General features: G+C 46.7%; 1 protein-coding gene across 1 annotated transcript in view; it reads left to right on the forward strand.

Annotated features, from left to right (window-relative positions):
* Positions 1-10,361: 10,361 nt before the first annotated feature.
* The window catches only part of bspry (B-box and SPRY domain containing), a 45,679-nt gene continuing 40,802 nt past the window's right edge, over positions 10,362-15,238 (forward strand). Inside the window, exon 1 of the mRNA XM_059994356.1 lies at positions 10,362-11,058. Within this exon, the coding sequence (XP_059850339.1) occupies positions 10,774-11,058 (285 nt within the window). The 5' untranslated portion in view covers positions 10,362-10,773. The remainder of the gene's footprint in view (positions 11,059-15,238) is intronic.

Below are 15,238 nucleotides of genomic sequence, written 5' to 3' on the forward strand. Positions count from 1 at the left end.
GTGGCCCACTCCCCTCTCCTATTAGATACCTTCTTCTCCAGCCCCTAACCTTTCCCACCCGCCTGGCTTCCCCCATTGCCTTTCAGCAAGCCTCCTTCCCCTCCCCCCACCTTTTTATTCTGGCATCTTCCCCTTTCCCTTCCAGCCCTGAAGAAGGGTCTCGGCCCAAAACAGCGACTGTCTATCCATTTCCACGGGTGCTGCCTGACCTGCTGAGTTCCGCCAGTATTTTGTGTGTGTTGCTTTGGATTTCCAGCATCCTTAGACTTTCTTGCGTTTATGTTCTTGCAGATCTTTCAGAATTGTGCTGTCTAGTTTAAGTGGGCCTCTCCCCCATTTTTCCTACCAAGACGCAACTCCTGGCATTACTCAACATAACATCTTACCCACTGTATATCCCTGGTCCATATCTCCTTGAAGTCTCTTCCTCTCCTCCTCACAGTTCATTGCCACTCCAAATCTTGTGTCCTCTGCAGAGGCCAAGGATAACACCATCCTTTCATCTTCTCCCGGGGACCCAATGAGTCAGATTCGTTTGCATTTCTTTGTGCCTCTCCTTTACCCACTAGATTTCTCCGTTCCTTCACTCCTGGTTTGCCTATCCTTTGCCCTTAGCCGTTCCATCGGCAGACTAAGGCAGGGGTGTTAGGGTCGATGGAGCCCTCAGGTAACGGTGGGGTGGTCCACGGCCTAAAAAAGGTCGGGAGCTGCTGCTCTAAGGGATCCCTGGAATGAACGGTGAGGGTGGCTGCCTCCAACTTGCCTCCCTATTACGTGTGAGGAGACAGTGGATCAACAAGTTTAACAAGCACTAATGGTATCCCTTGGGCTTGAGTTTATACATATCAAACTCCTCTTTGTATAATTAGTGGCATTGCACGTCAGAGTTAACTACTTATTTGCTGGATTTATCGTTTCTCAGTAAGACGGCTTTTCCTGCTTTTTTGTACACTGCATCCCACCTATAACACCCCGCTGTTCTTCACTTTCATTGTTGCCAGTCCAGCTTGCCCATCTTCCAACACCAGTTAAAAAGTAGGATCGGTGATTCTTGATCGTTAAGTTGCCTGTTCCAATCCCAACTTGTATCCAAGGATGGAGTAGGTCCTACAAACCCACTTTTCTGTTTGGTAAACTGTTCCCCCTCTGCCCCTTTCCCCTTGCTTCCTGATCAGCACAGTTCCCCCTACACACCCTGTTTCTTTTCCCTCTTCCACCCATTTCATCTGCTCACGGTTCACACGTGCCTCCACTTATTCCCCTCCCATGACTACTCCTATCTTCTCTGTCCACCTCCCTTGATTCCAGGCTCCACCTTCCTTTCCTATCAGATTCCATCACTTGCAGTTGTCTGTCGCCTCCACCTATCAGCTCCCGGCTTCTGTCACTATTTTCATATTTCTCCTCCTCCATCTGCCTATCTCCCCTCCACACCCGGATCCACATCACCTTCCCCTTGTTCCAACCCTCCCCATTGCCTCTTTATACTGGCTCGTCCTCTCTTCTTCCCCTAGTCCAGCTATAGAGTCTTGACCTGAAATGTTGACCATCCATTTCCTTCCACAAATGCTGCCTGACCTGCTGAGTTCCTCCTACATCTTCACACACAAGATGCTGGTGGAACACAGCAGGCCAGGCAGCATCTATAGGAGAAACACTGTTGACGTTTCGGGCTGAGACCCTTTGTCAGGACTAACGGAAACATCGACAGTCTTTTGGTTAGTCCTGACGACGGGTCTCGGCCCGAAACGTCGACAGTGCTTCTCCTATAGATGCTGCCTGGCCTGCTGTGTTCCACCAGCATTTTGTGTGTGTGTTGTTGTTTGAATTTCCAGCATCTGCAGATTTCCTCGTGTTTCCTCCTGCATCTTGTTTGTTGCTCCAGATTCCATCGTATGCAGTCTGTTATGTCTTCTTGGTTTAACTGATCTTGGCTTCAACTCCACCTTATGGTCTGATCATGATAGCTATTGAATCTCAAAATCTATCTCTTTCTCAGCCTTACATGTGCAGGTATTTAACAATTCAGTGTCCTTAGTTTTCTGAATAGTGGATCCCCAAGGTTGCATACGTACATTTGAGAAGAGAAATTCCTGCTCATCTCAGTCTTTAATGAAAGTCCATTTATTTAAGACAGTGCATCCTGTTTTAGGAGCTCAAATCCTGCAATAAGCAGTCAAAACTCAAATTCCTTTATTCACTGAATTGTTGATGCAGACAGAGAGTTTGTACAACTCTTACAGTGATTACTATGTTTTTTGCATAGTAACATGTGATTTTATTTTTCACTTCCATTACACATAATGGATCAGCAATCTTTGATCAATCCTCAGAATTTACCTTGCAATCAATCTATGTTAGGACTCTTCAAGGTTCACTGAAAATTATTATTTTATTGGCCATATTCTGGTAACTACAGCCATCAATTATCCCTCTTTCCTACAGAGGTTAATGGCTTTGGAAATCAGCTTGTGGTACCTTTGAGCTGGAAAGCATCCCATCTCAAGCCAAGAGGTCAATTAAGTCCTTAACCTTCCTTTTGAAATCAAATCTGGCTTCTGTAATTGTTTAATAGGACAGGGACATTTGGTGCTTCATCAGCAGTCCTGATGAAGGGTCTCGGCCCAAAACGTTGACTGTTTTGGGCCGGCTGAGTTCCTCCAGGATTTTGTGTGTGTTGCTTGGATTTCCAGCATCTGTAGATTTCTCTTGTTGGTGCTATTTCAATATATTTTACCAGCTGCACAACTTCCCAAAGATGCCAGAGTAAAAAGGTGGGGGAAGGGGTAAGAGGCTAGCTGGAAGGCAATAGGTGAAGACAGGTGGGTGGGAAAGGTTAAGGGCTGGAGAAGAAAGAATCTTCTTCCCTCTTACTCAATCTTGAAGAAGGGTCTCAGCCTGAAACGTCAACAGTTTACTCCTTTCTGTCGATGCTGCCTAACCTGCTGGGTGCCAGCATTTTGTGTGTGTGGCTTTCTGTGACCGCGATCGTTCTTGGCGATTTTCTCTGCAGAAGTGGTTTGCCATTGCCCTCTTCTGGGCAGTGTCTTTACAAGACGGGTGACCCCAGCCTCCAGAGATTGCCTGGCATCAGCAGTCACATAACCAGGACGTGCGACACGCACCAGCTGCTCATAAGACCATCCACCACCGGCTCCCACGGCTTCACGTGACCCTCATCAGAGGGTTAAGCAGATGCTACACCTTGCCCAAGGGCGACCTGTAGGTTGGCGGAGGGAAGGAGCACCTCACACCTCCTTTAGTAGAGACGCATCTCCACCATGCCACCCAAAGTCCTTCATCTGTTATAAACCGGCACAAGCTCCAAGATATTTGATTCAAAGAAAGTAATGTCCTTATTTTTTCCCTGTGTTTCTTAAACTGTTGTCTTTTAAAATGCTGTTAATTCATAGAGATTCCAGGGCAAATCTAGATTGTTTGCACTCATTTATAATCAATCGAATGTTGAAATGTTACATACTGTATAAAAATATCCAGCATATTCATCATGAACTAGGTCATGGTGTGATGTGGTGAAAGGCACTTCTGTAAGTAAGTTAGCATTTATCAGGTAGTCAATCAGTTTCCTAACTATCTCCTCCTCACTAAAGAATCTTCTTATCTCCTAGTGTAGGCATCAGAAGGAATGATGCTATTTGAATTTGATTTACTAACCCTCAATTAGATCACTTCTAAACTGCTGAGTAAGTCAACGACACCAACTCAAAGGAGGCCTGAGAATAAATATTCAGGCGAGCTGCCTGGGTGTATCCAGTAGACTTCATTAAGTTCTGTTGCTAGCTGAAAATGATTGTACTTTCAATGAGTAAAACGTCAGCTGGTTCCTGAACAGTCTGAATATATGTATGGAACCTATACATCATCCGTGCTTGTGTTCTGTCACTCTCTAAACGAGGAAGTGTCCTGCTATTTTGCGCCCTGTATTCTCCCTAGATAGGAGGAAGGAGATGAAGCTCCCTCTCCTTGAGTAAACACCTTTATAGTAATATGAAGCGAGCCAAAAGCAAAGGAGTCGTCTGCCTGAGGAATAGTAGTTGAGATGTGGATTCTGGGGGAGAGCTACGTCTGCAGGAAGGTGGCAGATCTTTGAAAGGCAGTGCCTCTAGAAGGCTGCACCCATTATTAAGGAACCTCACCATCCAGGTCTCGCCCTCTTCTCATTACCTACCGTTGGGTTTGAAGGACAGGAGCCTGAAGACTTGCCCTCAACATCTTAGAGACAGCTACTTCCCCTCCACAGTGAGATTTCTGAATGGCCCACGAACCCTACCTGACTTTTCCTCGTTCTCCGCTACTTATTTAAATATTTTTCTTGTAACCTAGTTTTGTCTTGCACTGTCCTGCTACCAAAAAAACAACAAATTTCATGACGTATTTTAGTGATAATAAATCTGTTTCTGATTCAAATCCAAAGGAGCAAGTGCTTAGAGGATGTTACCTTCCTGAAAAAACATCAGATACAATTCCTATTTTCTCCATCTGGTACAAGTGTAATCGGAATCCCTAAGAGACGTTTATTGGATACTTTGGCTTTTGCTGGCAAGGGCTTTTGTCTTTGGGCCCTGGTCTCAGCCATGCTGAGGGAGCATTTGGGCTAAAACCAGAAAGGGGCATCCTGTATCTTGGATTGTACAATGCAGTTGTCCCCAGCTATTAATCTCTTCCTCATTACCCAGAAAAGGGTATTTAGGAACCCCTTGAGTATCCAGAATTTGCAGGGGTGGTGGCGGGAAGGTGTGGATATGGTTAATCAGACTTGGTTTCCAGTGTGTGGTTTACACTGTGTGATAGCTTGAACAGATGTGTCTCATTTTGGTCAGACAGGCGTCATCAGCATGGCAGCAGAATTGACGTCACCCGATGCAATTACCTTACTATGGTTGCATACAAAACTGTATGCGAATCTGCACCTGTAATGCTGACACTTCTGTGGTACAATGACCCTGTTTCATAGTCATGCTGGTGTCTTCTAGATAGAAAAATGATCAGTAGTTTGGTGATCCTCTGTGACCGTCATTTCCGAACAAGTTAGTACCGTAGCACTGTGTCAGCTCCCCGAACCTTGCAGACAGATCCACACAGATCAAGGGACTTTTACAAAAACCGTTTTGGAAATAAAGTTAATTAACGAAAAAAAAATACGAAAGACAACATGATTTTTCTGTACATTCACAACATCATTCAAGTGTTGTGAGTTGCTTACAAGTTAACAAAGTGCTTCTTCCTTGAACCTAAGCCAGCGTGATGACTTCATGACATTACTACTTAAACGTTTGTGTTCAATATTTGATAGCTTAATTTAACTATTTACTTCACAGGATTCAGTTCAATATCTGGACTCCATCATGCGTGAATAATCCCGAAGATATTTTTAATGTAATTCCTTTGTGAGTCTTGGGGCAAGTTTCAATGCTCCACCCATGTAGGTGCAGGCATGTTTCTGACTTGATCTTTGATTTTGTAATAAACTCTTGTAGAAAATCACTGTCAGTAACATATTAAAAAAGAGAACTGATATCCTTAATTACTATGTGATTTTCTCTTGCGCACGGGTTCCTGACGATGAATGAACTGATAGGAAAATGAGCAAGCCACAAGTTTCTGTGTCATTAGGTAAAGATAATCAGAAACATTCATAAAGCCCAAAGTAAATAAGCCTTCAATTGTGTCTGTTGAGTATCCTTGGCATTTGGTCTCATTTTAAATGCTTTTGTGATTTCCCAACTGGATAGGCAAAAACCTGTGTCTGCTTTGTTTGTCAGCCATGGTCCTGTGGCAATATTCTAGCCTCCACGAATGTATGTTGGCAGCCCATGCCAGAAAATTAATTGCATTGTCTACCAGAGCAATATTAATGAGTGATGGGTGAAGATATGAAATACATGCTAAGATAGCGAATGCTGAAAGGGTGTAATGGTTAATTTTATTTAAGTTGTATATTCCAGAAAGCACCAGACACAGTTCTAAAGGAGGCAAACTTTATAAAGGAACAGAGACTAAAGTCTATAATCAGTCAGATGCCAAGGCTTGTTACAGAACATCCTTATGTAGAACTAAGGAACATATCAACTTAGATCTTTACCTACATTTGGAGTATGGATTTAATTGTTACTAAAGTTTTCGTAATCATCTGCTGTAATTTAATTTAGGATCCAAGGATACCAGCAATGCAAGTTGTCTTTCCGAGGTCTCTGAGACTCCGGAGAATCAAGTGAAAACTGTTGGCCTAAGTCTCTTACCACTATAGAATAAACTGAGGTAAACTTTAAAGGATACCATGATGTTGCTTCTTACTCTTACTGAATATATTTGTAAGCAGACTTTAGAGTGGACCATTCAGTATTGATGTATGCACAAATATATTCCCATAAAGATGCACCACAAGGTGTCTTCATGTATTAGAATAGCTGAATAATGCCAGGGTCTAGAAGTGGTCAAAATACACTCCCAACATAGTTAAACTAAATGAATTTTCAAAGACTTCTTTGCTTTTACTTTAGCCTGGTTTTGCTTGATAAACACTACATATCGATTAGAGACGAGGCGAGTTGAACCACTCCCAAGCTCTCCCCGTTGCTGATCTGAAATAAATTGGTAGACCCCTTAATTGGGACAAGTCTGGGAAATACAAGGCTCCATTTTTTTTATGTTCACGCAACTTTTTACTTATTGATAATTTGTACACTGTGTGTTGCTGCTGAAATCAGCATCTATTACTCATCCCTAATTGTCCCCAAGAAGTCGCCTTCTTGCTCCTGTGCTTCTGGTGAAAGTGATACTGCAGCGATTTCAGGGAGAGGGAACAACAGTGTGATACTTCTGCGAGTCACGAAGATGTGGGATTTGGATGAACCTGAAGAAGGTGATCATTTCATGGTGGAGGACATGTGTCATCTGGAGCAGCCTGGCCATGTGACTGCAGGGCACCTAGCAGATGGTACGCACTGGAGCCACTCTGCTCCAGAGGCGGAGGGCATGATGGTGGATAGGCTACCTATCAAGTGGACTGCCTTTTCTCAGGATGGCGTCCACTTTTGTGAATTCAGCTGGGGCTGCACCAACCTTGGCAAGCAGAAAGTATTCCGTCACGTTCCTGAAATTGTGCCTTGCAAATGGGAAAATGGAGGTGCCAGGAGGCAGGCCTCTCCTAAAGTTCAAAGTTCGAAGTGACCTTATTATCATGCACATTTATGTCACCGTATATTGCCCTGAGGTTCTTTTTCTTGCAGGCATTCATGGCAGATACAAAGAAGCACGGTAGAATCAATAAAAAGCTGCATACAGAGAGGATGGACAATCAACTAACATACAAAAGATAACAAATTGTGCAAATACAAAAAAATGTAATAAGTATTGAGACCATGAGTTGCAGAGCCCTTCAACGTGAGTCCATATTTTGTGAAATCTGTTCAGTGTTGGGCTAAGTGAAGTTATCCACTCTGGTTCAAGAGCCTGATGGTTGAGGGGTTTCTAAACCTGATGCTGAGGGACCTAAGGCTCCCATGCCTCCTCCCCGATGGCAGCAGTGAGGAGAGAGCATGGCCTGGATGGTGGTGGCCCTTGATGATGGATGTTACCTTCCTGTGACCATGCTCCATGTAGATGTGTTCAGTGGTGGGAAGGGCTTTGGCTGTGCTATATTCATTACTTTTGTAAGCTTTCCCATTCTTACAGAGTGGTGTTTCCATGCCAGGTTGATTCCCATGAACCTCCTCTGGATTCTCTCCAATGACAACACATCCTTTCTGAGATATGGGGCCCAAGACTGTTGACAATACTCTAAGTACAGCCCGACTTATAAAGCCTCAGCATTTTCTCCTTGCGTTTGTATTCTATTCCCCTTGAAATAAATGCTAACATTGCATATGCCTTCTTTACCACAGACTCAACTTGTAAATTAACCTTCTGGGAGTCTTGCGCGAGGACTCCCAAATCCTTCTGCATCTCTGATGTTTGAACCTTCTCCACATTTACATATGTGGTCAGATGCTTTCTGTGGGCCCACCTTCCTGAAGGGTGCTTTCATGTTGGCCTCAGAGTCTGAAATCACGGGGTTGTCAGGGATTGTGGGAATTTGTGAAGGTGTCTAGTGAAAGCAAACATTGAGCTCATCTGGGAGCGAAACCCCGTTGTCGCATACGTTGCTTGATTTTGCTTTATAGCATTCAAGCCTTTCCATAGCTGTCGAGCATCTTTCCACGATTCAAGTTTAGTTCAGAATTTCCACTTTGCAAGTGAGATGGCTTTCTGGAGGTCATACTTAGATCTCCTGAATACCACTGATGAGGCTCTCAGCACATTGCGGATCTCTTGGTTTCAGCCAGGGCTTCTGGTTGGGGAGGACTCTGAATGTGGGGGTGCACTTGTCCACGAGTGACCTGATAAAGTCCATGACAACCTCAGGGTATTCATTCAGATCCTCTGACGAGTTCTTGATCACGATCCAGAACACTGACTCAAAGCAATCCCATAGCCGTTCCTCTGCGTCCTGCAACCACCTCATTGTTGCCCTTACCTCTGGGCCCTCGCGGTTTAGCCTCTGCCTGCATACAGAGTCAAATGATTCAATTTCCTGAAATGCAGTTTAGGTATGCAATGGTAGACATTTCTGATGATAATGTCGTCAAGTGTGTTGGGACCCCAGGTGCTGCAGGTGATATGCTGATAATAATTGGACAGAGATTTCTTCAAGCAAACCTGCTTGAAGTTCCTGGCAATGACTTGAAAGGTGTTGGGGTAGGTTGTTTCTTGTTAACTGTGGTACTCAATGCATTGAGTGCTTGCTTAACATCCGCCTTTGACAGCATATAAACTGCGGTAAGCATCATGAAGGAGAACTCTCTTGGTAAACAGACCAGAAGGCATTTAATTATTAGATGTTCCAGATGGGAGAACAATGAGATAAGATTGCTACATCAGAGCACTATGAAGAGTTTATTATAAAACACATACACCCCCCCACCACCACCTTTTGCCCTCTTTGAATCAGCAGTTTGGTCCACCCAGTGGATTGAGAAGCTCTCGGGTCTGACCGCTGTATCAGCATGTCTGGAATGAGCCATGTCTCCGTGAAACAAAGAACACAGCCATCACTGCAAAGTACCCCAATCTGACCTCCTCCTGTGGCCATCGGAATCATGTGGTTGGGCCAGCTGAGTTCCCAGCCACAGATAAACCAAGGACGTTAATAGTTGGGGACTTGAAACACCACCAACATCAAGGCCAGATGGTTTTCAGAGGAGGCTGAGAAGAGCTGGACGATGCACATACATCCTCAGGTCAGTCTGCAGATGCACAGGAGAGAGCGTCCTGACGAGCTGCAGTACTGCATGTGGCAAACATGGAGATTCAACATGAAAGTGGGCCTCTTTCGCCCACACTGACACAGTCTCCACACCATCCCCATTCCTAACCCTTTCCCCACACCCTGCCTGTCTCCCCCCTTTCCCCACACTCTCCTCGTCTCCCCCTTTCCCCACACTCTCCCGTCTCCCCCTTTCCCCACATTCTCCCCATCTCCCCTTTCCCCACACTCTCCTCGTCTCCCCCTTTCCCCACACTCTCCCGTCTCCCCCTTTCCCCACATTCTCCCCATCTCCCCTTTCCCCACACTCTCCTCGTCTCCCCCTTTCCCCACACTCTCCCGTCTCCCCCTTTCCCCACATTCTCCCCATCTCCCCTTTCCCCACATTCTCCCCGTCTCCCCTTTCCCCACACTCTCCTCGTCTCCCCCTTTCCCCACACTCTCCTCGTCTCCCCCTTTCCCCACACTCTCCCGTCTCCCCCTTTCCCCACATTCTCCCCATCTCCCCTTTCCCCACACTCTCCTCGTCTCCCCCTTTCCCCACACTCTCCCGTCTCCCCCCTTTCCCCACATTCTCCCCATCTCCTCCTTTCCCCACACTATCCCCTACTCCCCCTGTCCCCACGCTCTCCCCTTCCCCACATTCTCCCCATCTCCCCTTTCCCCACACTCTCCTCATCTCCCCCTTTCCCCACACTCTCCTGTCTCCCCCCTTTCCCCACACTCTCCTGTCTCCCCCCTTTCCCCACACTTTCCCTGTCTCCCCCCTTTCCCCACACTCTCCCCCGACCTTGCCTCATACTCCGACCTCATCTCAATCCTCCCCCCTCCACACCCAGCCTGAGCCTCTTTCTCTGCACTTTGACCCTGTCGACAAGGTCTTGCCCCAGGAAGGACAAGGGTCCGCTTACAAAACATGGAAACATTCTGTAGCTGGTGCAAGATTAAAGAGCTGATTTCTCGGCCCTTGCTGCTGCCGGTTTTCTATTGTCACATGCCCAGAGATTCCGCAGTGGCAAGCTTCTGCTTTGTGTGCGGTCCGGGCAGACCATGCTCGACACAAGTAATAGGGGTAGTCAAAAGAAAACGGAATGCGGTATTTAATGCTGCAGTTACGGAGAAACCTAGGATAAAAAGCCGCATAATTCTCAGCGAGGCGTCTATGGACGTCCTCGGGTCCAGCAAGAGAAAAATAAAATGCAAAGCAAATCTGTGTTTTATTTGTATACGACAGACTCACGTTTTAAAGGCAATCCCCTCGGGACATTTACCACTGCTTTTGGGCCCCGCACTTTTCAAGGACTTGTTCTTGATTAAGTTTAAAAACCACCCGAAGGTGAGAGCTAAGGAGTGTCTGTTCCAGTATTTCCTGCATTGCCTGCCTGGCCCCCTCCCTCCACAGTGACCTCTGTAGCGATCTCTATTTCCGCGTTCACCTGTTGCCGGCTATGTCTCAGCCAGGGGCCGAGAACCAGGCAGCTTCCCCCGCCTGCCTCAGCTGCTCGGCTCCCGGGCAGGGGTCGAGCCAGCCACAGTGCACCTGCCTCCGAGAGGGGAGCCCGGAGCTCGCCGCCCCGCCGGCGCTGGAGAGCGGCGTGTGCCCGGTTCACCGAGCCCGGGCAGACTGGTTCTGCTTCACCGAGGGCAAGGCGGTGTGCGCCCGCTGTGTCATCCCGGGAGCCTGCAGCGACCACCTGGGCGCGGGCATCGGGCAGGCGGCCGACTGCATGAGGGTGAGTGGAGAGGGGGCGTCAGGGGCAGGGCGAGAGGTTAAAGAGGGCAGTAGATTGGGGTTCAGGCAGAGGATACAGGCTGAATGAGAACGGGAGGGGTGGGGGAGATAGGGTTGACGTATTGGAGCCGAGATGATCAGGTACAAGAAATCATAAATTAATTGGGATACAGGTGTGGTACAGTAGTATTGTGTACAGGTGGATTGGGGTACAAGGAGTTAGGTACAGGTGATTGGGGTACAGGAAATTAGGTACAGGCCGACTGGACTACATTTGGATGGCATACAGGTGGATTTGGTCAGGTGAATTAGGTATAATTGGTTTCTAGTACAGGGGTATTGGGTACAAGTGAACTGTGTTATAGTTAGATCAGGTTACAGGTGAATTGAGCAAGGTGAATTAGGATATAATTGGTTTCTAGTACAGGTGGATTTTGGTGAAGGGAAATATGGTACTGGTAGATTGTACTAGTGGAATGTGGTACAGGTGGATTTTGGTGTAGGGGAAATGTAGTGCAGGTAGATTGTTGTACTGGTGGAATGTGGTGCAGGTGGATTTTGGTGTAGGGGAAATGTGGTACAGGTGGATTTTGGTGTAGGGGAAATGTGGTACAGGTGGATTTTGGTGTAGGGGAAATGTAGTGCAGGTAGATTGTTGTACTGGTGGAATGTGGTGCAGGTGGATTTTGGTGTAGGGGAAATGTGGTGCAGGTGGATTTTGGTGTAGGGGAAATGTGGTACAGGTGGATTTTGGTGTAGGGGAAATGTGGTGCAGGTAGATTGTTGTACTGGTGGAATGTGGTGCAGGTGGATTTTGGTGTAGGGGAAATGTGGTACAGGTGGATTTTGGTGTAGGGGAAATGTGGTACAGGTGGATTTTGGTGTGGGGAAATGTGGTGCAGGTAGATCGTTGTACTGGTGGAATGTGGTGCAGGTGGATTTTGGTGTAGGGGAAATGTGGTACAGGTGGATTTTGGTGTGGGGAAATGTGGTGCAGGTAGATCGTTGTACTGGTGGAATGTGGTGCAGGTGGATTTTGGTGTAGGGGAAATGTGGTACAGGTGGATTTTGGTGTGGGGAAATGTGGTGCAGGTAGATCGTTGTACTGGTGGAATGTGGTGCAGGTGGATTTTGGTGTAGGGGAAATGTGGTACAGGTGGATTTTGGTGTAGGGGAAATGTGGTGCAGGTAGATTGTTGTACTGGTGGAATGTGGTACATGTGGATTTTGGTTCAGGTTAAATTGGAACCCACAGAGTGTGGTTGTGGAGGAGAGCTGTCAAAGCTTTTAATGAGCTACAGACATGGTTATTTGATTAAATGTTCTGTGCCTTCTCCCAATCTAGTTCATCTAGGCTTTTGGTGTGTATTTTCCATTCTTTCCATCGTGTGTGTACTTAGCTTCTTAAATATGTATCCTCGTGCTATTTGCCTCAGGCACTTCCAGCGACGGTTCCACTTTCCTGCACCGGTTGTTCATTGCCCTTCGGGAGTGGATAGTGCAGGTACAGTTGGTGTGCTGAGGGTTCCAGCAGCTCTGCGTTCCTGGAGAGGTGCCACCGACTCCTTGGTCTTCTGGGATCAGTGAGCACCACAGGGGCTGAAGTGCATCCTGGACAAGGATGATAATGCTTCAGTTTTGGTGTACAGTATGTTTGTAAAGAATGGTGTAGGTACAGTATTATGTAAGTAATCCTCAATTTGGTGGGGGTGGGGGGGGGAGTCTAATGTTTTTGACCACTATCAAGCAGAGAGTTCAAGATCCTGATCATCCTGTGAGTGAAAATACTTTTCCCCACCCTTCTACTAATTTCTCCACCCAGCTTGAGAAAATTTGTCCTTTATAATTGCTCGGTTTAGACTCCCTGGAATTTTAAACAGCTCCTCTCTCTCTCTCTCTGTGGCCTTGTCCAACCCAGTAGCACCAGCCTATCTGATCTTCCCTAATAGCCTCTAGCTACCAATCCTGGTAATTTCTTCATCAGTCTCTACACTCACTCCAGTCTAATCGTGTCTTTCTTGAGATGTGGTTGTCAGAAATGTACTCGGATCTGTAGTCTAACTATTATTGTACACAGTTTCAGCAAAGACAGCCTCCAGTTGTTTACCTTTTAATGTTATCACCTTTAATGTTATCGTTTTGGCCAGACTAATTGAGGAAGTCTTCAGGAACTTTTCACTGGAGTTATTAGTAAACTTCTCACTCATTTTCACGCTTGAATCCTGGTTTTGGTCTCCCTCCAAAATGGAAACCTGATCAAACAATCACGAGTGCTCAACTTGCCCTGCACAGGAAAATTGATGACTGGGATTGGGCGTCCCAACAGAACAGCACGCGATCTTGAAAACAATAAGCCATCCTTCAGCCTACAGTTTTCTCAAGAAAAATGCATCTTGACAGTCATAATTTCTTGATTCTAAGCGTGCAAGTGCAGTGGTGGGGGAATTGGGTACAGGAGAGACGAAAGTTGAGCAGTAGAGGAGAAATAATTGAGCCAAAGCAGACATTCTTGCAGATCTCCTCAATGTTTTCTCTAGGAGACTCGAGACTGGCAAGACGTCTATCGTAGAAACTTTCTCATTCTGTTCACCGTCCTTTTTGTGTTTTCTTTATATTGGTGGGTGTGACAAGCTTCTTGCTGCCTCATCGCTGGCGGAGTCAGTGTCTTCCTGGGGAGCACTCGGCTGGGGTACAGTAGAGCCTTTGCATAGACATATTTACCAAGACAATTCAGGTTTTGATTCATTTATTTATCACATTTACAGTGAAATGCTTCATTTTAAACCATTTTAATTCCATTTCCCATTCCTATTCTGACATGGCCTCTTCCACTGCCACAAAGCAGTGGAGGCTATCTCAATATATTTAAGACAAGATTGGATAGATTTTTGCATAGTAGGGGAATTGAGGGTTATGGGGAGAAGGCAGGTAGGTGGAGATGAGTCCATGGCCAGATCAGCCATGATCTTATTGAATGGCGGAGCAGGCTCGATGGGCCAGATGGCCTACTCCTATTTCTTATGTTCTTATGAGGCCATTCTCATGTTGGTGGAGTAGCACTTCATATTTCATATGAGCAGCCTCAACCTGGTGGCATGAATGTTGATTTATCTAACCTCTGTTAATTTACCCCCTCCCCCTTCTTCAATTTCTCACTCAGGCTCCCCTCTTACCTCTACTCTTCTCCTCACCTGCCTTTAATACCTCCCCTTGGTGCCCCACCTTCCCTTTCTCCCATGGTCCACTCTCCTCTCCTATCAGATTCCTCCTTCTCCAGCCCTTTACCTTTTCAACCTATCACCTCCCAGCTTCTTACTTCAACCCCACCCATCTGGCTTCACCTATCACCTTCTAGCTTGTACTCATCCCCCTCCCCCTGCACCTTCTGCTTTTGGCCTCCCCACCCTCCCTTCCTTTCCAGTCCTGATAAAGGGTCTCGGCCTTCATTTCCATAGATGCTGCAGGTCCTGCTGAGTTTCTCCAACGTTTGTGTGTGTTGCTCTGTGAAATGCATTTTAACAACCAACACTACCCAAGGATGTGCTGGGGGGCAGCCTGCAAGTGTCACCTCACATTCCATGCCATCATGTTCACAAAACAACACAGGCAACAGAACAGGAGCAAGAAAACAACAGCAAATCAAACCCCTCCCTAGCACACGCGCGCGCGCGCGCGCACACACACACACACACACACACACACACACACACACACACACACACACACACACACACACACACACACACACACACACACACACACACACACACACACACACACACACACACACACACACACTCACTCCTCCAAGGGCAGGCAGTCTCTGAGCCTCCAGCTTCCAGTGGTCTTGGACTTGCAGACATTGGACCTTCGACTTCCCCAGTGGTTTCACAGACTCAGGACTCCGGTCATCGGGCCTTGACTTCTGGACGTCCGATTGACCTTCGGGCCTTGACCTTTGGAATCGATCCCAGGACGAATGAGGATCCTGATCTTCAGGTGTCAAACTCCGGACTCTCTGATGAACAAGTTGCCGAACACTTGGTGTCGAACCCTGGTCTTGCGGACTCGTATACATGGGGGGGGGGGGTTCACCAGCCCACTGTGCCAACGCAGAACTCCAAACCTGGAACCTGCCGATGACTCGTCTGGCCCAACATCTGACCATGGATGTCCTTCAT

This window comes from Hypanus sabinus, chromosome 18 (genome assembly GCF_030144855.1).
Source record: "Hypanus sabinus isolate sHypSab1 chromosome 18, sHypSab1.hap1, whole genome shotgun sequence".
In the NCBI taxonomy this organism is placed as follows: Eukaryota; Metazoa; Chordata; class Chondrichthyes; order Myliobatiformes; family Dasyatidae; genus Hypanus; species Hypanus sabinus.